This window comes from Mangifera indica, chromosome 12, assembly GCF_011075055.1.
Source record: "Mangifera indica cultivar Alphonso chromosome 12, CATAS_Mindica_2.1, whole genome shotgun sequence".
Classification (NCBI taxonomy): domain Eukaryota; kingdom Viridiplantae; phylum Streptophyta; class Magnoliopsida; order Sapindales; family Anacardiaceae; genus Mangifera; species Mangifera indica.
In genome coordinates, this window is record NC_058148.1 from 9,942,607 (window position 1) to 9,967,663 (window position 25,057).

A 25,057-nucleotide genomic window follows, 5' to 3' on the forward strand; every position below is an offset into this window, starting at 1 on the left:
TATGTACCAGCTGAAATAATGTTAGACATCTCCATAGACATATAGCATTGCAAAAAATTGTCCCAATACTTAAAATGACAACAAAAAATTTCGATGGCAAAGCTAAGATAACATGGCCTTGATCGAAATTCCTAGCTGGCCCTTGTCGAGGTATCATGGAAACAACCCGTAAATAAGATATTGAGAGAACTAATTGGGATAAGCAATAAGTTAATACATTGGAATGTTTCTTGATGCTTTTATTCGGGGTGAATGAGAGCCTTATATAAGCTTACAATGAGAAAGAAACAAAATCTTGGGAAACCAACTTAGCACAACTAACAGCACTTCTCAATCGTGCCAACAAACGGAAACTGCAGAAACACTCGTGCTTGGATGATGAAGATTTATTTAAAGCAACAACTAAATAGTATAGAGGATTTCAAAGGTGCACGTCTCGAAACAAATATATATAGAAAGACAAGGAAAAATATATTTATAAATGATCTAATTAATAAAAAAATTATATGAGACGAGATTCAAGAAACACTGTCATGTCAAGTTCTAAACTTCCAGTCAGCTTGCAACTTTCCATAATGCCTTGTGGAAGACGCTGACTGCAACTTTCCATTATGCATTGTGGAAGACGCTGACTGCAACTTTCCACACTCCCAACGGAATATAATGACTTCTGCAACCTTCCAAAATTCTTTGTGGAAATTTATTCGTGGTATCATCATTTTTTTACTACAAAGTCATGACGAAGAGATACTAGAGCCCACTTAAATTTGACTAAAATTACAAATTGATCAATTTCTACTGTATAGCAAAAAGAATTTTAGTAATTTTGAAATATGAGTTAAGGTATAAAAAAATATTTCTAAACAAAGCTTCAATTGTTTGAAGCTTTTGCATAATCTTCATTTAAACAAAAGCAACGAAACGAGTGAAAATATAATCAAACAAACAGCGATTTCAAATTTATGAGATTAATAAAAATTGGTACACAAAATCACAATTATTTTATACACAATTCATTTGATTTTCAACTTTACATTAATTTTGATAACATAATTGTAGTTTTTTATGTGAATCCTTCAACAAGTAATTTACGAGCTTAAAGGAAAGGTAAACAAAGAAACAGAACAAGATTTTATAAATAGTTACTTAATGGAGTTAAAAAAAAATGAAACAAAGGCTTTTACACTATCCTGAAAGAAACTATTTAAAAGAAATAGATTGAATCAAAGATAATGAGGCAGTAAGTGTCAATGCATTATAGAAATTCCGAGGTGAAGGTCCTACCAGTCTAAAGAAGAACAGTTGAAGTGGGCCTTTCAACTTCATATTTTCGAAGTTGGTTGACGATGAAAATTAACTGTGTCAGGAAACCAAAATTTCTACTTCAGAAGACACGGCAGTAGTGGAAATCTGAGAGGAAGAAGGCAGGAGTAGCCCTATAAAGAATCATTAAGGCAAGCCCCAGAGCATGCCTTCCCAGCTTTAGAGATGAGTAAAAAGATATACAATTCAGCTTACTTTCAATTCTTTCTTCTTTGCATCACTCTGATGCACGTTACAAGTTTAACAACAACTAGAAAACTGGTTGAAAACGAGACGGATCTTGTCACGTTGGAGAGCTTCAAGTCAAATATTATTCATGATCCACAAGGGGTCCTGAGTTCATGGAATGATTCTCAGCATTTCTGTGAGTGGGAGGGCATTACATGCGGCCGCAAACATAGGAGAGTTACCATCCTAGACCTAAATTCAAGAGGTTTAGTTGGGACTCTGACGCCTTACATCGGCAACCTCAGCTTCCTGAGGGTTATTAAAATGTATAACAACAGCCTCCAAGGTGAAATCCCTAACGAAATCGGCCACCTGCGAAGGTTAGAGAATTTATTTCTTCATAATAACTCATTGGAGGGTGAAATTCCAGCCAACTTGTCCGGTTGCTTCAGGCTAGCAATCTTGTTTTTAGGTTGTAACAATCTAGCAGGGAAAATTCCATCGGAGTTGGCCTCCTTGTACAATCTCAAAGAAGTAACAACGCTTCAACACAAACGGGTCTGGTTTATGTTGTTAAACGCCATTCAAAAGCAGTACTGAATGATAAACTGAAAGAAACAAATTGTTTCTTGAGATATCTTTAAAAAAATACACAGAATTTTGAAATCTTCTAGTTTTGACTGTAGTATAATACTAGTATTCTTTGTTCCCGAAGTGCGGGGTTGGACATGAATTGGGTAATTGATTTGTGTAATTTTTACGTGTTATTTGGATTGTATCATTATCTGAATTGTTCATATAACTTTGATTGAAAGTTACAATTGAAGAAGGTGACTACTCAGACACTTATCACAGCCAAACACACTAACAGTTGTATTCAGAAACAAGAGCTAAACAAAATTTAAGAAGGAAAGATGGGCTAATCTTTCTATTAATGTACACGACCACAATTGTGGAAGATGATTGAGCCACTTAATAATGGGGTTAATTTCACCTAAACATCTTGATAAATTAAAAAGAAAAAAGTAATTCCCTCTTTATAATATTAACAAAACTCATTCAAAAAATAAAAAAAAAATTCTCTAAGGTTGAATAGCGATGGCTCCATCTCTTCCATCTAGGATAAGATTTGAGTCAAACGGAATGTAAATGTAAACTCAAAATTCAGTTTAAATTTTAAAAAGTCACCATCTTCATTCATTGTTGACAAACTAGTTAAATGTGAACAATAATACAAGGCGTAATTTAATTGAGGGTACACTTAGATTCATATGAAATAGTATGGATTAATATATTGATTTTTTCAATTGAACTTAAGGGTTTAAGTGAATAGTTTCCAAGTTAATAAAGGAAATTAATTTATTTATATTTAAAGGGTGCAAATGATAGTAATTTATTATATATTATGTAAACTAACAAAAATACTACATAACTTCTCAATTTTAATAATAGGTGAGAAAATACCATTTTGAAACTTTTAGGGGATAAAATGTCAATGAGATAAATTTGGATTGGGAAATGTAGTTCTACTTTGATAATAGGTTTATTAAAGAGTTTATACTAATACAATCATTGAGTTTTACAAAATACCCCATACATAAAAGTAATTTCATTGCACTACTTCTTTCTCTTACAGTGTCTGATTCTTGCACTGGAAGAGAGTTTCGATCTACCGAAAAGGAAATTAAGAGATGTTTTAATTTTTTCATACTAAATTGTACAAATTTTATCCATATGTTAAAATTTTTATTTCTTGTGAGTTAGGTTTTTTGATTTTCATATAAAATTTGATGGATTTTAGTGTTGTATGGTGAGTGAAATTATAAATGTTGTTTGGGGAAAGCAAAATGCAAACCTAATTTGAAACTGTTGAATACCAAACTTTCAATTTTGATTCTCATTCGTAACTTATATTGGATAGGTTTTGATTCAAATTTTATGAAAACAGTTATTATTTCAGTTTCACCCTTTAAGATATCATAACAAACCCAATTCGACCTTATTCAAGATGAGTAATATGTAAATAGACTTCCCTCAATGGACTAACCAAATTAAAAATTATATGCACTGGAAATTTGTAAGTCATGTCTAGGCTTGTGGGGAAGGCATGTAGATTAGAGTGCTAATTTAAAAAAAAGCCAAAGGACTAGTTTTCACCAAATTTTAATGCAAAGATAAATACATATTTACGAAGTTTTAAAAACTCAAACACCTATTTATAGACTAACTACTATTAAAATTTTCTATTAACACAAAAGATAAAATTGTTATTTTACTAATAATATTAAAAATATATACTTTTATTCCATTTTCGTTCTCTGGTTTTGAAAACTCATATTTTTATCTCAATCTCAACTTTGAAAAATTATTTTTTTCTCCTAAATCCCTAGGGTTTTCTTTTCTCTCCAACGACGGTGATGGAGACTGTTGCCATCTTCACCTTTAGTTTGGCCATCTCTCTCCTCGATAGACGATATCGACAAAAACGAAAAACTTCACCTCTATTAACAAAGAGGAAGAACTTCATCTCCATCGACAAAGACGAGAGACGAAGTTCTTCATCTCCATTGACGTTATCTATCAAGGAGGGAGATTGTCGAGTTATAGGTGAAGACAGTGGTAGCCACCATTGACCGAGAAGGAAGAAAACCCTAAGGATTTGGAGAGAAAAAATAACTTTTTAAAATTGAGGTTCTAAGGTAAAATGCAAGTCTTCAAAATGTAAAAGAAAAAATGAGATAAAATTATATATTTTTAATATTATTGATAAAATAATAATTTTATCTTTAATTTTAACAAAAAAAATAAATAGATATTTGAGTTTTTAAAATTTATAGATGTATATTTTTTTTACATTAAAACTTGAATGGGAAATAATCGTTTGGCCTTTAAAAAAAATTAAGAAAAAGAAAACAAATTCTGAGCCGATAACAATTGCATCAACTATTTAGACTTATTTATTTTTGTTCCCTTTTTATATAAAAATTTCAAATAAATATTATTTTAAATTTATTTAATTATTGACGTAACCACTCCATCTCTCAACTCTCAGTCAAGTCAAGCTCATCAATTCTCTCTCTCCTAATTTTTCAAATAATTTTGTTTCATTTTATTTTAATATTTTATTAATTATACTTCTTCTTCAAAATCTTGTAAAAATGGATCCTCAACATATTCAAAGCAACAACTAAATAGTGCGGAGGATTTCAAGGCTGCAGGTCTCCATGCAGAGTAACATACAGATATGGTAAATATTATATGTATTTATTTTAAATATGTAAATATGTAAATATATAAATATTTATATGTATTATTAAATAATTAAATATTATTTTATTTTTAATTTAAAATTATTTTATACATATAAATATTTATATACCTAAAATACATGTACTAAACAATGATAAGGAAAACATATTTATTAAAAATATCCATCACAGTTCTAAAGAAAAAATGACATGAGACGACATTCAAGAAACAGTGTCAACATTTACTGCGTCAAGCTCTGAACTTTTCAAAACTTTCGGCAACTTCCCATAAAGCTTTGTAGAAGATGCTGACTGCAACTTTCCACAGTCCCAATGGAATATAACGACTTTTGCAAAATTCTTTGTGGAATCATCATTTCTTTACTAGAAAATCAAGGCAAATGAGAGATTAGAGTCCACACAAATTTGACTACTACTAGAAAATGATCAATTTCTGCGGTATACCAAAAAGAATTTGAGTAATTGAAATATGAATTTAGGTATAAACAATATTTCTGAGCAAAGCTTAATTTGTTTGAAGCTTTTTGCATAACCTTCATTTAGACAAAAGCAATCGATTTTTGTGTAAATCATTCAACAAGTAATTTATGAACTTAAAAGGAAAGGTAAACAACAAACAGAGCAGGAGAAGAAATTCAAGAACAGGAGAAGAAACCGAGCAGGTAAACATAGGTAATCATGAAAGAAGCTATTTAAAAGAAATAAATTGAATCCAAGAAAATGAGACAGTTACTGTGAATGCACCATAGAAATTCTCAGAGGTGAAGATCCTGTCACTCTGGAGAAGAATAGTTGAAGTGGGCCTTTCAACTTCATATTTTCAAAGTTGGTTGGCGGTGAAAATTAACCGTGTCAAGAAACAAAAATTTCTACTACTCCAGAAGACACGGCAGTGGAAATCTGAGAGGAAGAAGGTAGGAGTAGCCCTATAAAGAAACATTAAGGCAAACATGCCTTCCCAGCTTTAGAGATGAGTAAAAAGATGCACAGTTCAGTTTACTTTCAATTCTTTCTTCTTTGCATCACTCTGATGCATGTTACAAGTTTAACAACAACTAGACAACTGGCTGAAAACGAGACGGATCTTGTTGCCTTAGAGAGCTTCAAGAAAAATATTATCCATGATCCTCAAGGGGTCCTGAATTCCTGGAATGATTCTCATCATTTCTGTGAGTGGCAGGGCATTACCTGCGGCCGCAAACATAGAAGAGTCACTGTCCTAGACCTAAATTCAAGAGGTTTAATTGGGTCTCTGACGCCTTACATCGGCAACCTCAGCTTCCTGAGGGATATTGAAATGTACAACAACAGCCTCAAAGGTGAAATCCCTAACGAAATAGGCCACCTGCGAAGGTTAGAGAATTTATTTCTTCATAATAACTCACTGGTGGGTGAAATTCCAGCCAACTTGTCCCGTTGCTCTAAATTAACATCATTGCATTTAGGTTTTAACTATCTAGCAGGGAAAATTCCATCGGAGTTGGTCTCCTTGTACAATCTTAAATTTGACTTCTGCAACCTTCCAAAATTCTTTGTGGAAATTTATTCGTGGAATTATCATTTCTTTACTACAAAGTCATGACGAAGAGATACTAGGGCCCACTTAAATTTGACTAAAATTACAAATTGATCAATTTCTACTGTGTAGCAAAAAGAATTTTAGTAATTTGAAATATGAATTAAGGTATAAAACAATATTTCTAAACAAAGCTTCAATTGTTTGAAGCTTTTGCATAACCTTCATTTAGACAAAAGCCACGAAACGAGTGAAAATATAATCAACAAACAGCGATTTCAAACTTATGAGATTAATAAAAATTGGTACACAAAATCACAATTATTTTATATACAATTCATTTGAGTTTCAACTTAACATTAATTTTGATAACATAATTGTAGTTTTTTATGTGAATCCTTCAACAAGTAATTTATGAAATTAAGGAAAGGTAAACAAAGAAACAGAACAAAATTTTATAAGTAGCTATTGAATCAGGTAAAACAAAGATGAAACAAAGGCTTTTACACTATCCTGAAAGAAATTATTTAAAAGAAATAAATGTAATCCAAGAAAATGAGACAGTAAGTGTGAATGCACCATAAAATTCTCACAGGTGAAGTTCCTGTCACTCTGGAGAAGAACAGTAGAAGTGGGCCTTTCAACTTCATATTTTCAGTGTTGGTTGTCGCTGAAAATTAACTGTATATATCGAGAAACCAAAATTTCTACTACTCCAGAAGACACGGCAGTGGAAATCTGAGAGGAAGAAGATAGGAGTATCCCAATAAAGAAACATTAAGGCAAGCCCCAGAGCATGCCTTCCCAGCTTTAGAGATGAGTAAAAAGATGCACAGTTCAGTTTACCTTCAATTCTTTCTTCTTTGCATCACTCTGATGCATGTTACAAGTTTAACAACAACTAGACAACTGGCTGAAAACGAGACGGATCTTGTTGCCTTGGAGAGCTTCAAGAAAAATATTATCCATGATCCTCAAGGGGTTCTGAATTCCTGGAATGATTCTCATCATTTCTGTGAGTGGGAGGGCATTACATGCGGCCGCAAACATAGAAGAGTCACTGTCCTAGACCTAAATTCAAGAGGTTTAATTGGGTCTCTGACTCCTTACATCGGCAACCTCAGCTTCCTGAGAGTTATTAAAATGAATAACAACAGCATCCAAGGTGAAATCCCTAACGAAATTGGCAACCTGCGAAGGTTGGAGAATTTATATCTGCAGAATAACTCACTGGTGGGTGAAATTCCAGCCAACTTGTCCCGTTTCTCCAGGCTAACAGTCTTGTATTTATGTCGTAACAATCTAGCGGGGAAAATTCCATCGGAGTTGGCCTCCTTGTACAATCTCAAAGAAGTAGCTCTTGAATACAATAAGTTGATAGGCGGCATCCCAGCTTTTCTTGGGAACCTTTCCTCCCTGGAACTAATGTCCATTTGTTGCAATGGATTGGGAGGAGTTATTCCAGAATCACTGGGCCGACTTAAAAGTTTAACAAAGCTTGGGCTCGGCCGAGACAACCTCTTCGGTACAGTCCCGCCATCCTTATGCAATCTTTCCTTCGTGGAAATTTTTTCTGTGTCCGAGAATCAACTTCATGGAAGTATTCCAACAAATTTAGGGCTTACTCTTCCTCAACTTATATGGTTTCAAATCTCAGAAAACTTATTTAGTGGATCCATACCAGTTTCTTTGTCCAATGCTTCAAAACTTCAATGCTTTGAAGTGGCAGGTAACAATTTGTCTGGAAAACTGCTAGTTGATTTTGGACGCATGAAAGATCTTGGATATTTGAATGTTGAATGGAATAATTTAGGAAGCGGTGTAGGTCATGATATGAGTTTTATCAATTCTTTGGTCAACTGCAGCAATTTGTGGCGTTTCAGTTTATCTAACAACCAACTCAGAGGAGCATTACCCAATTCATTAGCTAATCTGTCTAAACTCGAAGAACTATACATTGATACCAATCAATTGTATGGAAGCATCCCACCAGGGATAGGTAATCTTGTTAACTTGGATAAATTATTTATGCACAATAACCAATTTACAGGCACACTTCCCATAGAAATGGGTAAGCTTCTGAAATTGGGGCGGATGGCTCTTTTCAACAACCAACTTTCCGGAAATATTCCTTCCTCTCTGGGAAATTTGACACAGCTTATTGAACTTGATATAAGCAACAAGAAGTTATCAGGAGTCATTCCTTCTAGTCTAGGAAATTTGAAAAACTTGATATCACTGGAACTTCAACAAAATAACCTCATTGGAAGCATACCAAAAGAGATTTTTGATATAACCTATATGTCAATTTCATTAAATTTAGCCCAAAACCATTTGGTAGGTGCCATACCTCCAAACATCGGTAATTTGAAAGTTTTATCAAGGTTTGATGTGTCACACAATAACTTGTCTGGCGAAATTTCAACTCAAATAAGTCTTTGTTCTAGCCTTGAATTCCTTAAAATGGAGAGCAATTTCTTTCGTGGATCTATTCCTGCATCTTTGAGCTCTTTAAAAGGTGTTCAGAATATTGATCTTTCTTATAATAATCTGTCTGGGAAAATTCCAAAATTCTTGGAGGTTCTTTCTCTGGACAATCTAAATTTATCATTCAACAATTTTGAGGGGGAAGTACCAGTGAAGGGAGTTTTCTCCAATGCAAGTGCAATATCCATCTTTGGAAACAGTGATAAACTTTGTGGGGGCGTAGTCGAACTTCATCTACCCAGATGCACTAATGGTGCCCCCAAGAAAGAACAAATCTCTCCTGTATCCAAAGCGCTGATCTCAATTGCAGCTATAATTTCAGGATTAGTCATGGTGTTGTTCTTAATCTTTTGTTTGCGCAGGAAGAGAAGAGAAAATCAACAGTTTGAATCAGAATCCAGGGTGGAAAAAGCACTATTGAAAGTGTCTTATGAAATGCTACATAATGCAACCAATGGGTTTTCTCCTACAAACTTGATAGGTGTGGGTAGTTTTCGCTCTGTGTTTAAGGGTATCCTTGATGATGAAGACGACACTATTGTTGCAATCAAAGCATTAAATCTTCAAAACCCAGGAGCTTCCAAAAGTTTCATGTCAGAGTGTAAAGCCTTGAGGAATATCCGTCACAGGAATCTTGTAAAAGTCATAACTTCTTGCTCAAGTATTGATTTTCAGGGTAATGACTTCAAAGCTCTTGTCTATGAGTACATGTCAAATGGAAGTCTTGAGAAGTTGTTGCATCCAGCTCTAGAAACGGAACAACAACAACTCGAAATTCAGAATCTCTCCCTTCTTAAGAGAATAACATTGCAATCGATGTGGCCTCTGCCATAGATTACCTCCATCATCATTCCCATGAGCCAATCATTCATTGCGATCTAAAGCCGAGCAATATTCTTCTCAACGATGACATGACAGCTCATGTCGGGGATTTCGGGCTAGCAAGGTTTCTTAAAGAATTCTCAAATCCTAATCAAAGTAGCTCAGTCGGAGTAAGAGGAACAATAGGCTATGCAGCTCCAGGTAACCACAAGATTTGTTAATTTCAACAATAGTGAAAGATGATACGCTTTGAAATATAATTCTTGTGAATTGCAGAGTATGGACTTGGAAGTGAGGTGTCGACAAATGGAGATGTCTACAGTTATGGGATCCTGTTGTTAGAGATGGTAACAAGGAAGAAACCCACAAACCTTATGTTTGAAGGAGACTTCAACCTACACAATTTTGCCAGAATGGCCTTGCCTGACCGGGTGATGGAGGTTGTGGATCCTATTCTTCTAAATGATGAAGAAGGTGCATCTGGTACCAACCATAGGCTGAGGGAAACAAGAAACAACATCAGAAAGGAATGTCTGGTTTCAATGGTAAGGATTGGAGTGGCATGTTCAATGGAATCACCACAGGATCGAATGAATATAACAAGTGTTATAAACGAACTAAAATCAGCCATGAATAGTCTTCTCAAGTTCAACAGGCAACAAGGTAAATAAGAGTAAAAACAGATTTCGAAACAAAAACCTCTCTTTTGATAATGATGTAAAATTTTCCACAACATTTCTTCTGATTCTTTGCGTTAACTACAGGATTATGAAGTTAATATCATCAGCAGATCGTTATCCTGGACCAAGAAGAAGATGTTATGACAATAAACTAGGAATTTTCTGGGCTACATGTTTTATCTATTCCGTTTGCATTTTAATGCTAAATCCATTTTAATGAAGTATGTACTGTTTATGTATAAATTAAATTAAAGATTTCCGTTTCAGAAATCTTTTTCCATGTTGTGCTTCACTGCTGTTTCAGAACATGGTTGATCTGGTTATTATTCAATAAACTATCTGATCTAGCCTCTAGTTTTTTCCTAGTTTCAGCATCTTATTCAAACTATGAATCTTATTGAAGGAATAGAGCTAAACTTGCATTTTCATGTCTTGGGATGGAAGAAAGGATAAGGTCAGTCCCCTGTCTCAGAAGATAAATATGTATGTTACAGATAGGATTCATTGGAATGTTCATGTTGAAAACAATAGAGTGAAATGAGAAGCTTATATCAAGTGTGTGAGCCTAGTAATGCATTTGACGGATACTTCTTTTGTTCTTCTATCTCTAACACAATGATTATTCATTGTTACATCTAATTCAGAAAGAACACATTTAACATAAATAAAGTTATGTAGGATGGATGATATATACTTGAAGGAAGTTAACATCAAGCAATTCATAAGCAGTTTTAGTTGCGAGCTATTGCTTTGAAGTTTGAAGTTGGGCTAATCATTTTTCAAGTTCCCAACATGAAATTCTCTGAGCTCCTAATTACTTAGCTCTTGTTTTCATGGATAGGGTCTGTGATCGAACAATTAGAAAGATGCTCTTGTCTACATTTCAGATGAGGTACAAGGAGATCTTAACCAAGGCACACACTGTAGAGTATGCAGTGGCTTCCAAATTCCAGTCAATTTTAACAAAAGAAGAAACTAACTGTGAGATTCCTTTTGCTCATTTAACCGCTTATCTTCAGGTCATAACATTTGTTTCGGCAATTATGATAAAATTCTTCTGCCTATGCAGTGTATGAATCTGCACAGAACTCCAGGGCAGCCTTCAAGAAATGGCAAATAGGTGGCCCCAGATTTCAGAGGGCTTCAGTTCTTGGGAGGAAGAGGAAACCACTCTCAGAGTAGGTGCTTTCCTTAACAGTCTAATTTGTTAGTGTAATTATGATGCAGGAGGTTTCATACATAGAAGAAAAGCCTACTGCTATTAGCCTGTTCTGTTTTTGATGGTTTAGTAATTGCCAATGGCTAGATATGGGTAATTATTTATTAAAATTTTGAAGCCCTTGTCTACGTGGCTTCAAAGAAAAAAGTTTTAAAATATGTACTTTAGAAATTTAATATAATGCATGTGAATCAGATGTTAGTGTGATGATTAAACATCAGACGCTTCTAATTTAAGTTATGATATTAGATATTTTGGTCGGAAGATATTTTTCATCATGCCTGCTAGGTTATCTGATTCTAATTCTGACAAAAATGAATTGCGCTTTTTAATCTTCCGTGGCGATATCACATACTCCATTTCGCGTAAGATATTTTTTAAGTAGTCATTTCCACACGCATGTGTAGCGCGTACTTTTAAAATGCTCCCTTTCATTTATGTATTTTCTTCGCATCTATATTTAAAGTTAATACATTTTTTTTTAAACAATAAAAAATTCAAATACTTCTTAGAAATAATTTGAATGGCAAAAAAAAAAAATTTATATATAAAAAAATATAAGTTTAAATTTTTTTAATAATATATTAAGATTAAATTTATATTTTTTCTAATTCAGTAATTATAAGGTTAGTTATTAAACTTAAAATTTATCAGATTCAAATTCAGTTTGAATAAAAAATTGCTCATCTAGATTTAAATCAAGTTCAGTTTGATTTTATAGTTTAAATTAATAGTTAAAATTCGTAATTTAATTTGGTTCAAATTTATAACACAGATTTATAATTCAAATTTATGATTTATTAATAAAATAATATTATTTTATTCAAATAATAGTTAAAACTTATTATTTAAGCCACGGATTTAAACTTTAACCCAACTACGAATTCGAACTAAATATCTATAAATTTAAGATTGATTTAATTAAAAAAGAATTAAATCTTTTTATTTGAATTTAATTTAAATTTAAATTAAATAAATTTAAATTAAATTAAATCAAATCAAATTAACATGTATCATATTTAGGCCTATACTCTGATTTGAATAGGTTTCTTGTTAAAAATAATAATAATAATAAAGAATTCAAATATTTTAACTTAGTATGCTATCGGTTTGTACCACACGCTCTACTTGATCGCTTCTCCTTTTCTGTTCACAATATACCCCATCCGTCCACAGAATCGACAAACAGCAATAATAACATCGAACTATCATGTGTTGAACCGCGCTAAAACTCCTCTCCTCACATGCACCGCACATGAACCCCCGCGGCTCCGCCTCCTCCGCCGCCGAATCGACCATGGACACCACCACCTCCAATACTACTGTCAACACCTCCACCAAGAAGCGAAACCACCACCACACCACCACCATCAGCAGCGGCCAAGAAGCGGGTCCTGACTCTGAAGTTTGGTCAACGTTCAACCACAATTTCAAGCAAGTTCAGTCTGTTTTGGACCGTAATAGAGTGTTGATCCAACAAGTGAACGACAATCACCAGTCAAAGATTCCCGATAACATGGTCAAAAACGTGGCTTTGATTCAAGAACTCAACGGAAACATTTCCAAAGTGGTTTCGCTCTACTCTGATATGTCTTCTAATTTTTCAAATGCCTGCCGGTATCAAAGTAACAAGAGCGCTGATGGTGAAAGAAATTCTGGTGACGACTGAGAAATTTGAGCTGAGTTTTATTATTTTAGGTATTGTCTCTTTTTTTGATACTTGGAAATGGAGTAAAATTTGGTGATGGGTATGTGAATATTATTGAATAACTGTCAAAGCGTGACACTTAATTTGGTGTTTATCTGTTTTATTGTGTTTTAAGGAGGGTGACTTGCAACAAGGCTTATTGTCTCCTCTTGAACTCAGTTCATGTAATGTGGTATTTATGTTCTATCTTTGTTTACTTATTGGTGAAGTGTTTCAGCATGTGGGTTAAGTTCCTTTGGCCATTTTAAAGAAAATTCTGATTAGAGATTGTTCGGAGAAATCCCTCCGTGTAATATCAGAAGTGATAATTTTTTGCAAGTTTAGCTGTTTATCTGGGGGCACATGAAAGGTTTCTTGGTGTCAGCTTAGTCAGAAATGGAGATGAGAATGAAGGCGATTTGTTTATTGGTGAGGATTTTTGCTTATTATCATTGACAACAACGTTGCCTAACCAAAGCAGTTTGATGTGTTGTGTAGATAATATAATTCCACCTAAAAGAATATTTAAGAGTCTTATTGAATTTGCAGTCACTTTATTGCCTCTAAGACTTCGTGATTTGTTTTTATTGGCTTCGATTTGATTGTTTACTGTTGAAAGTGGTGTTATCTTCACCTTCATATTCAGGGCCGAGCTGGCTACAAGTTTAGAAAGTTTTCCAATAGTTCCACTGATAGTTATTTTTCTTCTGCTTTTCTAATTGGTATTGTGGGTGTATCAAATATCAGTTGATATAGTCCTATGGAGTACTTTCTTCAGATTCAGATTTTCTTATGGCTATATATACACATCAAAAGCTCAGGTTTTTCTCAGATTTAAGGTTACAAACCGAACTCACATATACTCTCTCTATTTCCTGTATACATTGCCTTTCCTAATGTTGTACACTAGCACCGAAGTGTGTTAGTTTTAGCCTTGAATATGTTTGCCATCTAAGATTTGCTTATAGGCTTCATTCATGACAAAATTCTGTTTTCTCAGTGGCGAACTTGCACTTTAGAGAAAAGCCTTGTATGGTTGATTTTTTGGCAGACTTGGTATTGGTAATCAATGTATCATTCATTTGGTCGTGTTAAGACATCAGTCCCCACCCATCCACATTCTTATTCTCTTTGGATAAGAAACTATATATTTCAGTCCCCACCCCTTGGCAATTTGTATGAAATAGATGTTGGCACTATCATGAATTTCAATTTCCATCTTGTATGAAGATCAGAGCCAAATATTTGAGGTTACTGCAATGTTATTGTGGCATCATGCCAATGAAAAGAATAAATTACTCATTCAGAAACGTGGAACAACTCAAATCTGCTTAAAGAGCTTTTACTTGGTCACTACGTGAAAGTTGTATTCACATTGAAATTGAACAAAATCACTGTAAAGCGCCATTTCCATATTAGAAGAGATAAGGAGGGCTGTCACAAAGGCATTTCACCACTATCTATTATAGCAACTTTACTTATAGGCTCCCCACTCTGTCTTCCTTCGGCTTCAATCTTGTGGACAACATCCATCCCAGAAAGCACCTTGCCAAAGACAACATGGTGGCCATTCAACCTGTAAAGGGAAAAAAAAAATAGATGTGAGTTTGAGAAATCCCAAAGAAATGTTGTCTAAACCAGTCAATGCACATTATGGTCAATCCTGCTGCCACACTTCGGATTCCCCAAATTCTAGTGCTATTTAATAGTTCACCACCATGCTAATAGATAACTTCATGTTGATTGATATTGGCATTTCCCCAATTTCCATGAAAATCTTTACAAACAATTCCCATGTATATAGATAGGGCTGGATTCGAGCCAAGCCGAGCTCGAGCTCAGCTCGATTCATATATGGGCGGCTCGAGCTCGGCTAAGACCGGCTCGTTTCGGGCTCGAGTTCGGCTCGGCTCGTTTCAGCTCGCTTTTTGTTATCAAAACGACATCGTTTTTAATATATATTGGTCAAAAACGACGTCATTTTGTATAAAAAAAATTTTTTTAAAAAATCTACCGAGCCAACTCGAGCTCGGCCAAGCCCAGCTCGTTTCGGGCTCGACCGAGCCGAGCTCAAGTTGGCTCGGCTCGAGTCCAGCCCATATAGAGATGCCGGAAAAGATCAACACAGTGACAGACTAACTTACCAGGAAGTTATGACAGTTGTAATGAAGAACTGTGATGCATTGGTGTCTGGTCCAGCATTTGCCATTGACAGCAGCCCTGTTCTCCAGGGCATAAAAAGGAAGGATGGAAGGTGACTTCTGAAGAGGAAAAAAATTATGAAGAACTTGAAGAGTGCAACTTACCTGGTCCAGTGTGCTTCAGTTTAAAATTTTCATCAGCAAACTTATCACCGTATATTGACTCTCCACCCCGCCCATCACCACGGGTAAAATCACCACCCTGGATCATAAAGTTGGGAATGATCCTATGGAATGTACTTCCTTTGTAATGTAAAGGTTTCCCACTCTTTCCAATCCCCTTTTCCCCTGCAAAGCGTAGATTGAAAATCAGAATATGAAAGTTCTAAGGCTACTAGATGACTTGGTTTTGTATCATCAAGATTTATGGAATCCAAAATATTGCTTTTTTCCTCACCATGGTCATGAGTCAGCAAAACAAAGCAAACTGATATAACATACCATAATATGAATATCTCAGTCATATTTCTTATTCTTGTACAGAGTATGCAGTATGCACATCACATGAAACAAATAAATTACAAATATCAGCTTCAAAAGTTAGGATGGCATTTCTCTCCTAACTAGCAACATAGCTGTTTAGCCTTCAACATCGGGTGGTTTAGATTTTAAACTCCCCTCAGAATCACTCAAGTCATACTTGAACAAGAGAGATTCTTCTAGCTCAGAATCTTTAAGGCATTGCTGCCTCATAATACATTGAATCGTAGCCTCTGAGAAGAGGATGGTTCATTACAAGGAAATTCTTTAAGTATGGAACTTACTTCTCATTAAGCAAAAAAGTTATGACGCCCATAAAATATCTTTTAATAAAATTTCCAATATTTGTACCATGAGTGAAGAACAATGGAAATAAGATTAGTGCATGCACAATTCAAACTTAGGAACAAATATTAGAGGAATGCAAAAGTTACTTGGCTACCTGTACATAGGGCGCGAAAGTTTTCTGCACCATGCAAAATTTATAATTAGCAACTAGACAATTTCAAAAACAATATAATTCAATGTAAAACGTAATGCAACATTTTTGAATTACTCATCATACCTACAGTTTTAGGAACAGTCTTTCCAAAGAGGCCCATGACTATGCGACCTGGAACCAAGAAATCAGGAACACAATGCATTTTTATTAAGCAACGCTTTGGTAAGTACATTGAAGAATTCAAAATAAGCTTTATATCACTGACACTAAGCACAACAGAAACTAAAAACAACAATGTTTATTCTCTCGCTTAAAAGCAGAAGTATCAAGAGGGTTTCGCATTCCAGTGATTTAGAAGTTAAACTATCACAATTCAAGTGTAATAAGCAAAACATACCGATGGGTTTTCCACCAACCTCAATGTCAAAGTAAACCTTATGGGTCACCTCATCCAGCTCTTCCCCTACATTCTCTTTCTAAATGAAATTGAAAAAAAAAAAACACCACACACAGAGAATAGGATCAGATGCATACATTAATTAACACACAAACAACTAACCATAAATTATGACTCAGATCAGCACAAAAAAAAAAAAAAAAAAACCCACCTGAGTGAGATTGTAACTAGCGACTTTCTGCTCTGATGAAATCCCAACCTCACTCAAACGATTCTGAAAGCAAAAACAAACTCAAAAATTAATTAGAACAGTTTCATTAAAAAAGTCGTTAATTACTGAGTGAAAGAAGTACCTGAATGAAAGCAAGGGTAGCAAAGAGAATAAGAACCCACAAAAGAGTGAGGGAGACCAATCTTGTCTTGGTAGCCATCTCTCTGCTACCGTTTGGAAAAATGAAACCGCTGTTTCGATCTGTTTTGGTTTGGATACTGGAAGATCATGCTTACAGGGGCGTTAATGTTCTAGTGGATTTGAGTCCAGGGAGAATACGTGGTCAACCCATTTATATTTTATACAATTAATTTTTTTTATTGTAAATTGAAATTAATATAGAATATAGGTATAGACATTATTTAATAAATTCAATATTTTTATAAATTTAATAGATGAGTGAGACTGAGAAATTAGCTCAAATTAACTTTTTCAAATATAAAGGGGAAGAATTATAATTTCATCAAACCTAGATGGGACATAGGTATTTGGCATTGAAAAAATATATTAAACATTTAAAAAGAAATTTCATTAATTCCTTATTTTACCTATCTTTTTTTTAAACCTCATTGCCTGGTTGATTAAGTACTAGAAGTCGAGGAGGAAACAAAAAATGGAGCTGTAAGACACGTCCTCAAGTCAAACAATGGAGCTCCAAATAAAACTCCTCAATATCGGGGTCTTTCTTCTCAATTCAATACTCTCTCTCCATTTTCTTCTCTCCCCTCTGTTTCTTCGTCCTTCTGTCCTCTCAGTCAGAGGACAGAAAATTGAAAAAAAAAACCATAAAATCCTTAAATTCATGTGGAAATTATGGGTAGCAAGAAGAAAGAAAAGAAAGATCACAGCTCTCCGAAAATCATCGGTACGAACAACAGCGGCAACAATGGAGGAGACGCTACTTGTCGTTACAAGATGTTTCTTTTCAAGAGGAAGTTCAAGATACAGGAACCGGAGCCGCCGCTGGACGTTAAACGGGCCTTTTTGAAATATTCATACGACAGTCTTCATATGGACCCTGATGGGCTCCATCGCTTTTTCGTTGAGCACCAACAGGAGGTCGACCTCCCCATTTCTCGAGTTCAGGATATTATAAAAGCTGTTATTCTTAGTCGAGATAATGTAACTAGAGAAACGCTAAATGGACTCACCATCGATGATTTCTTTTATTTTCTCTTGTTTGATGACGAGTTTAATGGCCCCATCAAACTCCAGGTCACCTCTCTCTCTCTCTCTCTTTCACTTATTTGTTATGTTATTTTATGAAACAAATTCAAATCTTTTCTTTTAGTTTATGGAAATCAACAAATTTCATAAAATTTTCTCATTGGTTTCTTTTTGGTTATCTGATATGGGTTTTGTTTATTGGTTTTAATGGAGTTGACTGCAAAACATTTTTAACAAAAGCATTTGGATGATTTCATTTTACATAATTAAAGCCTGTAAAAATTGTTTTTTTGTCAGACGATTCTGTAAACAATAGAATTGATTATACTTGGTTAATTTCCAGGTACACAATGATATGACTGCTCCATTGGCCAATTATTTCATATATACAGGTCACAATTCCTACCTAACTGGGAATCAGCTGAGCAGTGATTGCAGTGATGTTCCAATTATAAAGGCATTGCTAAGAGGCGTGAGAGTTATTGAGCTAGATTTATGGCCTAATTTTAACAGAGATGATATTCAAGTTCTTCATGGAAGGTATATTTACACTCTAGTTCTCTGATTATTAACATTAATTTTCACTAATTTAAACAAAAATTCATCGTTATTTGAATAACTATAGGACCTTGACCTCTCCAGTTTCACTTATCAAATGCTTGAAGTCCATTAAAGACTATGCTTTTTCTACTTCTCCATACCCAGTGATTATAACTTTAGAAGATCATCTTCCAAGAGACCTTCAAGCCAAAGTTGCAGAGGTCAATTTTCAATTTTTTTCTCTCAAGGATTTCAATTTCTTCTTCATGATCTTAAATAATAGTTTTTTGTTTTAATGTAGATGCTGAATCAAGTATTTGGTAAAATGCTGCATTATCCGCAATCAGAGCCCTTAGCAGAATTTCCTTCACCAGAGTCATTGAAACACCGGATTATCATCTCCACAAAACCACCAAAAGAGTACCTTGAAAAAGTCACAAAGACCAGATTAAATAATATAAAGGGTAACGAAGAAAATTTACAAGAATTAGAATCAGCTGAGGACAGTGACCCAGATGATTTTGAAGTAAGTGAAGGTCCCAGTAAGTCTAGCTCACAAGCGGCTCCTGAATACAAGAAGCTAATCACCATTCATGCCGGAAAACCAAAGGGCCGCTTAAGGGATGCACTAAAAACTGCTGCTCAAGTTAAACGGCTTAGTTTGAGTGAGCAAGAACTTGAGAGAGCTGCCTTATCTTATGGAACTGATGTTGTATGGTATAGATCTTCTTTCCCCTGCTGACGTTCTTATTTTTTAAGCGAATGGTTAGAACTTGAAAATTTTCATCAAATTCTCAGGTTTACACAAAAGAATATATTGAGAGTGTATCCGAAGGGAATGCGAGTGAACTCTTCAAATTATGAACCAGTTGTTGGATGGACTCATGGAGCTCAGATGATTGCATTTAACATGCAGGTTAGTTTTCAAAATTGCAGAGTTTAATCTGAACGATGAGGGTGATTCAATTAGTTATTTATGAATGGTTTGTCATTAGGCCATCTCTAGCTCCCCCAAATAAAAACATACTAACATGCGAGTTCTCCTTTAAAAGGGATATGGGAAATCTCTCTGGGTGATGCATGGCATGTTTAGAGCTAATGGCGGGTGTGGTTATGTGAAGAAACCAGATTTTCTAATGCATCAGGGTCCCTGTGAAGAAGTTTTTGATCCTAAAAGATCATTGCTGGTTAAAAAGAGACTGAAGGTTAGCAGATTTAAAGCACACTTCCTTGAAGGATTCTTTTGTCACATCAGTTTTCTGTGAATTTGTAGGTGAAATTATACATGGGAGATGGATGGCGCCTGGATTTTAGCCAGACACACTTCGACAAGTATTCACCGCCAGACTTTTACACAAAGGTTTGTTCAATCATTCAACCTGCAAAGCAATCTAAATTTCAAACACATTTATCTCAACCTGCAAATATCTTCAGGTGTGCATTGTTGGGGTGCCAGCTGATAAAGCCAAAAGGAAAACCAAGATAATTGAGGATAACTGGTGCCCAGTTTGGAATGAAGAATTTATATTTGATCTAACAGTTCCAGAATTGGCTCTTCTCCGACTTGAAGTCCGAGAATACGATCTATCGGAAAAGGATGATTTCGGCGGACAAACATGCTTGCCCGTCATAGAATTGAAAAGAGGAATCCGATCAGTCCCACTTTATGATAAAAAGGGGGAGAAACTGAAATCTGTAAGGCTCCTAATGGGGTTTGATTTTGAAGCTGTATAACTTGTAGTGTATAATGACTATTCAATTCTTCAAGGATTAAAAAAAAAATTCATATACCAGTAGGCCTTTTCCCGTGGGCTTTGAAGAACTGTTTGTTGTGAAGACAAGACAAACTGTAACTATTGATTTTTCCATTTGTTCTGGATGATCATTTTGCACAAGTTTAATGATTGCCACTAATTCCTTTGCAAGCAGTCTGATTAATAATTATAATTATTATATTAATTAATCACGTGGGGCTAATTTGGCTGCCAACTTCCATGCATAACCCCACCGATTGATTGAATAACAGATGTGAAAAGTCCAAAGTAGACATCAACTGTTCAACCAAATGGTGTCAATCCACTTCTTTATTTATAATTATGAAATCCGACATCGATTTAACGTCCTGAATTCCAACTTTTAGATGGCTCCTCACCACCACAGCCACTTCTGGTCCCTACCTTCCTGTGCCTGCAACAGTCAAGCGTTGGCCTTATTAAGTTTTCTCAGTTGTCGTTTTATCAGTCACTCGCACACACATTATCTCCCTGGAGCTAGTATCCAGCTATCCTCATGTCCGAACAGACCTACCGAGTGTGCTTTTGTTTCCGTCGGCGGTTCCATATACCCATATCGGAGGCACCGGTGGCTATCAAATCTTTGTTTGACCAGTACTCGGAGAATGGCATCATGACTGTTGATCATCTCCAACGCTTCTTGATTGAGGTCCAGCAAGAAGCTAACGCCACCAAAGAGGACGCCCAAGCTATTATTGATAGCGTACTGGACGTCAAACATTTGAATGTTTTTCGTCGAAAGGGCCTCAATCTTGAAGCTTTCTTTAAGTACCTCTGCAGTGATCTTAATCCTCCGCTCTCTCCTTCAATTGGGGTAGTTTCGTAATCTTATACACTTTCCCCTTCTAGAATGTTGAGTTTTTGTGTAGTCTTTCTTTTTTTTGTTTTAATTTGGCTAATTGGAAGCTGAGCTTCATTCAGCTCAGCTTTGTTTTGTTGTGTTTTAATTTGAGGTAAGTTAACTCGGTGATGAATGGTTCTCTATTATGCGTTTTCTGGTTGGTTCCCTAGTAAATGAGGGAAATGAAGAGATTCTATTTGATTTTCCTAATTTAGTTTAAAAAAAAAAAAAAAAACTGTTTCTGAGTTCATATTTTTAAGTGTTCATTAGGATAAAGTATAATCTATTGTTCTCTTAACTTACTTTGATTATAAGGTGCATAAAAAAATTTGACTTCATTGCGGAATATTTAGGCTTTAATCGAGTCCTATTCGCTTACTTATATGGCTAAAATCATGTAAAAATGATTAGTTTAAGTTCTATGCTGGAACTTCAAAATGCTGTTTATGGAAATTCTGTTCAATTCATTTAAGTTACCTAACTTTGCTTTTCATAGTTTACAAGTAGGGAAGTAGTTATGGATTTTTGTAAAGTGCATGGGCTATTTATTTTTTATTAATTATATTGTGATCCATTTCATTTTTTTTTTCAGGTGCACCATGACATGACTGCCCCTTTGTCTCATTACTTTATATATACTGGCCACAATTCATATTTAACTGGGAATCAGCTTAATAGTGACTGCAGTGATGTCCCCATCATACATGCTCTGCAAAGAGGTGTGAGAGTAATTGAATTGGATATATGGCCAAATTCCAAGAAAGATAATGTGGATGTTCTTCATGGAGGGTATGGCTTAATGAGCAGATGTAGTCATTTCTTATATATTGCTGAGGGATTCTCTGTTTTATTGAATCATGAGACATAGCATTTCTTATAAAATCAATTGTTTTGTAGTAATCTTTTGGAGGTTAAGTTGTCAATTCTGATTTGACAAAATTTTCTCGGTTTTGAAAGATAGTGGATTATGAATGTCTTGTCTTTTTTCCTAATTAAGCCATTGATTTTATTTATGCAGGACACTTACTGCTCCTGTGGAACTTATTAGATGTTTGAAGGCTATCAAGGAGTATGCTTTTGTTGCATCAGAGTATCCAGTTGTTATCACCCTAGAAGACCACCTTACTCCAAATCTACAGGCTAAAGTGGCCGAGGTGAATCTCTGCATTTCCATGAGGATTTAAACCTCTCATGGCATGTGATTTATATCTTTTTTGACCAATTTTTAGATGGTGACTCAAACATTTGGAGATATCCTGTTCACTCCTGGCTCAGAAAGCTTAAAGGAGTTCCCCTCTCCTGAATCACTGAAGAGACGGATTATCATTTCAACCAAGCCACCAAAAGAATACCTCGAGGCTAAATTAGCTAAAGAAAAAGAGAATGGTTCTCAAAAGAGTAGCAGTGCAGCTGATGAAGATGCTTGGGGCAAAGAAGTGCCAAACCTTAAAGGTGTGGACCGTGTGGCTAGTACTGTTGAAAAGGTATGTGGATGTATTGAATATTACTTAAAAATTCAAGTTATGTTATATTACTTGCTGATGAACCATTTATTTGTAGGATAATTTGGATGATGGAGATAACAACGATGATGAAGACGATAAGTCCCAGCATTTTGCAGCACCTGAGTATAAGAATTTAATTGCAATTCATGTTTGGAAGTCTAAAGGTGGACTAGAGGAATCTTTGAAGGCAGATCCTGATAAAGTGAGACGTCTTAGCTTAAGTGAGCAACAGCTTGAAAAGGCTGCAGAAACTTATGGAAAGGATATCATCAGGTGTCGATAAAGTAACTTATATGTCTTTCATTTTATTGGCTTTGGGATATATACCATGTCAAGCGTATGTCTATATTTATTATCAAGAATCAAAAAATTTGGTCTTCTAATGATTGCCCTCCCATAGGTTTACTCAGCGAAATATTCTCAGGGTGTATCCAAAGGGCATTCGCATTGACTCATCAAATTACAACCCACTTATTGGTTGGTCACATGGGGCTCAGATGGTTGCATTTAATATGCAGGTTTAGTATTTTGATCTTTATCTATATGTGTATTTTTTATTCTTATAATACATTTTGATTTACATGTAGCACTTTTTGCTTGTTGATTGACCTCGAACTAATAGTAGCCTTCAGAGGCTTGTTGATTAACCTTGAACAGATAGTCACCTTAAAAGGTTGAAGGTGTGGGGAATTATGACATTCTGCGGTCTAATTATTAGATCCATAAATTACACACTAAATATTGAGACAATGTTTTGTGATGGATCACATTAATATTTGTTCCTGATGCTGAAAACACATAGGAGAGTGTCCATGCATGTTGTCTTTTGTGTATGTGATTCAATAGTTAGATTGGAGATGGTAATGCTTCCATGAATGTATGTATAGATTTTGTTTCAGCCATTACATGGGAAAGAGAAGAGAATATAGTTAAAAAAAGAAGCTTTATATAATAGATTGGAAATCTTTATTACTTTCAGTGTTCAATAAATTAATCATTATAAAACTTTGCCTCTGCAAGTGTGAAGAATGTATTTCCCCTTGACAGGGATATGGTAGGTCTCTCTGGTTGATGCATGGAATGTTCAGAGCCAATGGTGGGTGTGGCTATGTAAAGAAACCTGATTTTCTGTTGAAGGCTGGTCATCATAATGAGGTTTTTAATCCAAAAGTTAGTTTACCTGTGAAAACAACTTTGAAGGTGAATGCTTTATTGTCGTGCTTTTGCTATTATATTTATCTTATATATTTTCCTTTGGCTTTTTTTTTTTTTTTCATAAAACCTCATTTTACGCGTTCCATTTTGTTTACTGAGAAGGTGATCATATATATAGGCGAAGGATGGCATCATGATTTTCACTATACTCACTTTGATGCATATTCCCCTCCTGATTTTTATGCAAGAGTAAGCTGATATAATGCAACTTTGTCTGATGCAAACTGCTAACTTTCTGTCCCAATTTGTTTATGGTATATACATCATCAAAGTATCAAATTCGTTAATTTCTGTGCAGGTAGGGATTGCTGGAGTTCTAGCTGATACTGAAATGAAGAAAACAAAGGCTCTAGAGGACAACTGGATACCTGCTTGGAACGAGGAGTTTGAGTTCCCCCTAACTGTCCCGGAGCTTGCTTTGCTTCGGATTGAAGTTCATGAATACGACATGTCTGAAAAGGATGATTTTGGAGGCCAAACATGCTTACCTGTTTCAGAGATACGAAGGGGGATTCGTGCAGTTCCACTATACGGCCGCAAGGGAGAGAAATACAAATCTGTGAAGCTCCTTATGCGTTTTGAATTCATTTGATGTTATTATTAGTTCTTCACCAGAAGATCTGGAAAAGATGTAGAGAGTTGTGCAGTCATTTTGAATTTGATTGTCTACGTTGTTGTGAGTTTGTTTGTTTGTTCATCTATACATATATAACACTGCTCGAATTTTCTACTATATGTTTGAGCTGCCCAATATTTGTGCTCTAAGATATAATGTGATGGGAGTATTATTGTATTTGAGGTGTATTTAGCAGTACCCCCCTTCTTTATTTGTACTTGGGTACTTTTTCAAAATTTAATGGAATAATACATGGTTTTATAATTTTCGATGGCCCAAAATTTTATATACTAAATTTCAAAAATTCAAATATTTATTTGTCAACAGTTAAAATTAGCAAAATCTATTAGTTTGAAGGATATAATTGTCTTTTAACATTTTATATTAAAAGAAATTTATTTTTTTTTTCTCTTTCAAA

General features: G+C 34.9%; 5 protein-coding genes across 6 annotated transcripts; 4 read left to right on the forward strand and 1 right to left on the reverse strand.

The window, feature by feature from the left end:
- The first annotated feature begins 7,092 nt into the window (after nucleotides 1-7,092).
- Nucleotides 7,093-10,357, forward strand: LOC123192049 (probable LRR receptor-like serine/threonine-protein kinase At3g47570). Its single transcript, XM_044604520.1, is given in 4 exon segments — nucleotides 7,093-9,562; nucleotides 9,565-9,786; nucleotides 9,862-10,248; nucleotides 10,350-10,357. Coding segments are annotated over 4 exon segments (3,087 nt in total).
- A 2,253-nt stretch (nucleotides 10,358-12,610) lies between these two features.
- On the forward strand, nucleotides 12,611-13,411 carry LOC123193704 (protein EARLY FLOWERING 4). The gene is made up of 2 exons (XM_044606785.1): nucleotides 12,611-13,182; nucleotides 13,308-13,411. Exon 1 carries the CDS (start codon nucleotides 12,740-12,742, stop codon nucleotides 13,151-13,153), a length of 414 nt encoding a protein of 137 aa, XP_044462720.1. The 5' UTR covers nucleotides 12,611-12,739; the 3' UTR covers nucleotides 13,154-13,182; nucleotides 13,308-13,411.
- Nucleotides 13,412-14,415: 1,004 nt separating this feature from the next.
- On the reverse strand, nucleotides 14,416-17,238 carry LOC123193703 (peptidyl-prolyl cis-trans isomerase CYP20-1-like). Its single transcript, XM_044606784.1, has 8 exons — nucleotides 17,045-17,238; nucleotides 16,903-16,965; nucleotides 16,692-16,770; nucleotides 16,418-16,465; nucleotides 16,295-16,318; nucleotides 15,478-15,660; nucleotides 15,316-15,391; nucleotides 14,416-14,747 (listed from the first exon to the last, which is right to left on the reverse strand). The coding sequence occupies exons 1-8, from the start codon at nucleotides 17,120-17,122 to the stop codon at nucleotides 14,609-14,611; spliced, it is 690 nt and encodes a 229-aa protein (XP_044462719.1). The 5' UTR covers nucleotides 17,123-17,238; the 3' UTR covers nucleotides 14,416-14,608.
- Nucleotides 17,239-17,511: 273 nt separating this feature from the next.
- On the forward strand, nucleotides 17,512-20,564 carry LOC123193701 (phosphoinositide phospholipase C 6-like). Its single transcript, XM_044606781.1, has 8 exons — nucleotides 17,512-18,177; nucleotides 18,473-18,669; nucleotides 18,755-18,890; nucleotides 18,971-19,386; nucleotides 19,468-19,585; nucleotides 19,722-19,874; nucleotides 19,943-20,029; nucleotides 20,104-20,564. Exons 1-8 carry the CDS (start codon nucleotides 17,776-17,778, stop codon nucleotides 20,401-20,403), a joined length of 1,809 nt encoding a protein of 602 aa, XP_044462716.1. The 5' UTR covers nucleotides 17,512-17,775; the 3' UTR covers nucleotides 20,404-20,564.
- A 158-nt stretch (nucleotides 20,565-20,722) lies between these two features.
- Nucleotides 20,723-24,816, forward strand: LOC123193702 (phosphoinositide phospholipase C 2-like). 2 transcript variants are annotated; one of them, XM_044606782.1, is made up of 9 exons: nucleotides 20,723-21,276; nucleotides 21,896-22,092; nucleotides 22,322-22,457; nucleotides 22,533-22,787; nucleotides 22,864-23,081; nucleotides 23,209-23,326; nucleotides 23,856-24,008; nucleotides 24,126-24,212; nucleotides 24,322-24,816. In XM_044606782.1, the coding sequence occupies exons 1-9, from the start codon at nucleotides 20,959-20,961 to the stop codon at nucleotides 24,613-24,615; spliced, it is 1,776 nt and encodes a 591-aa protein (XP_044462717.1). In that variant the 5' UTR covers nucleotides 20,723-20,958; the 3' UTR covers nucleotides 24,616-24,816. The 2 variants fall into 2 exon arrangements, with proteins under 2 accessions (XP_044462717.1, XP_044462718.1); XM_044606783.1 differs by lacking the exons at nucleotides 20,723-21,276; nucleotides 21,896-22,092 and adding an exon at nucleotides 22,146-22,213.
- Nucleotides 24,817-25,057: the final 241 nt, after the last annotated feature.

Coding starts and splice junctions, on each gene's coding strand:
- LOC123193704 (XM_044606785.1), top strand. CDS start 12,740: ATGAACCCCCGCGGCTCCGCCTCCTCCGCCGCCGAATCGACCATGGAC.
- LOC123193703 (XM_044606784.1), bottom strand. CDS start 17,122: ATGGCTACCAAGACAAGATTGGTCTCCCTCACTCTTTTGTGGGTTCTT. Junction 16,966..17,044: donor CTACCCTTGCTTTCATTCAG/GTACTTCTTTCA, acceptor TTTTGCTTTCAG/AATCGTTTGAGTGAGGTTGG. Junction 14,748..15,315: donor ACAACTGTCATAACTTCCTG/GTAAGTTAGTCT, acceptor TTCCCTTTACAG/GTTGAATGGCCACCATGTTG.
- LOC123193701 (XM_044606781.1), top strand. CDS start 17,776: ATGGGTAGCAAGAAGAAAGAAAAGAAAGATCACAGCTCTCCGAAAATC. Junction 19,586..19,721: donor TGATTGCATTTAACATGCAG/GTTAGTTTTCAA, acceptor CTCCTTTAAAAG/GGATATGGGAAATCTCTCTG. Junction 19,875..19,942: donor TGGTTAAAAAGAGACTGAAG/GTTAGCAGATTT, acceptor GTGAATTTGTAG/GTGAAATTATACATGGGAGA.
- LOC123193702 (XM_044606782.1), top strand. CDS start 20,959: ATGTCCGAACAGACCTACCGAGTGTGCTTTTGTTTCCGTCGGCGGTTC. Junction 23,082..23,208: donor TATGGAAAGGATATCATCAG/GTGTCGATAAAG, acceptor GCCCTCCCATAG/GTTTACTCAGCGAAATATTC. Junction 24,213..24,321: donor CTCCTGATTTTTATGCAAGA/GTAAGCTGATAT, acceptor ATTTCTGTGCAG/GTAGGGATTGCTGGAGTTCT.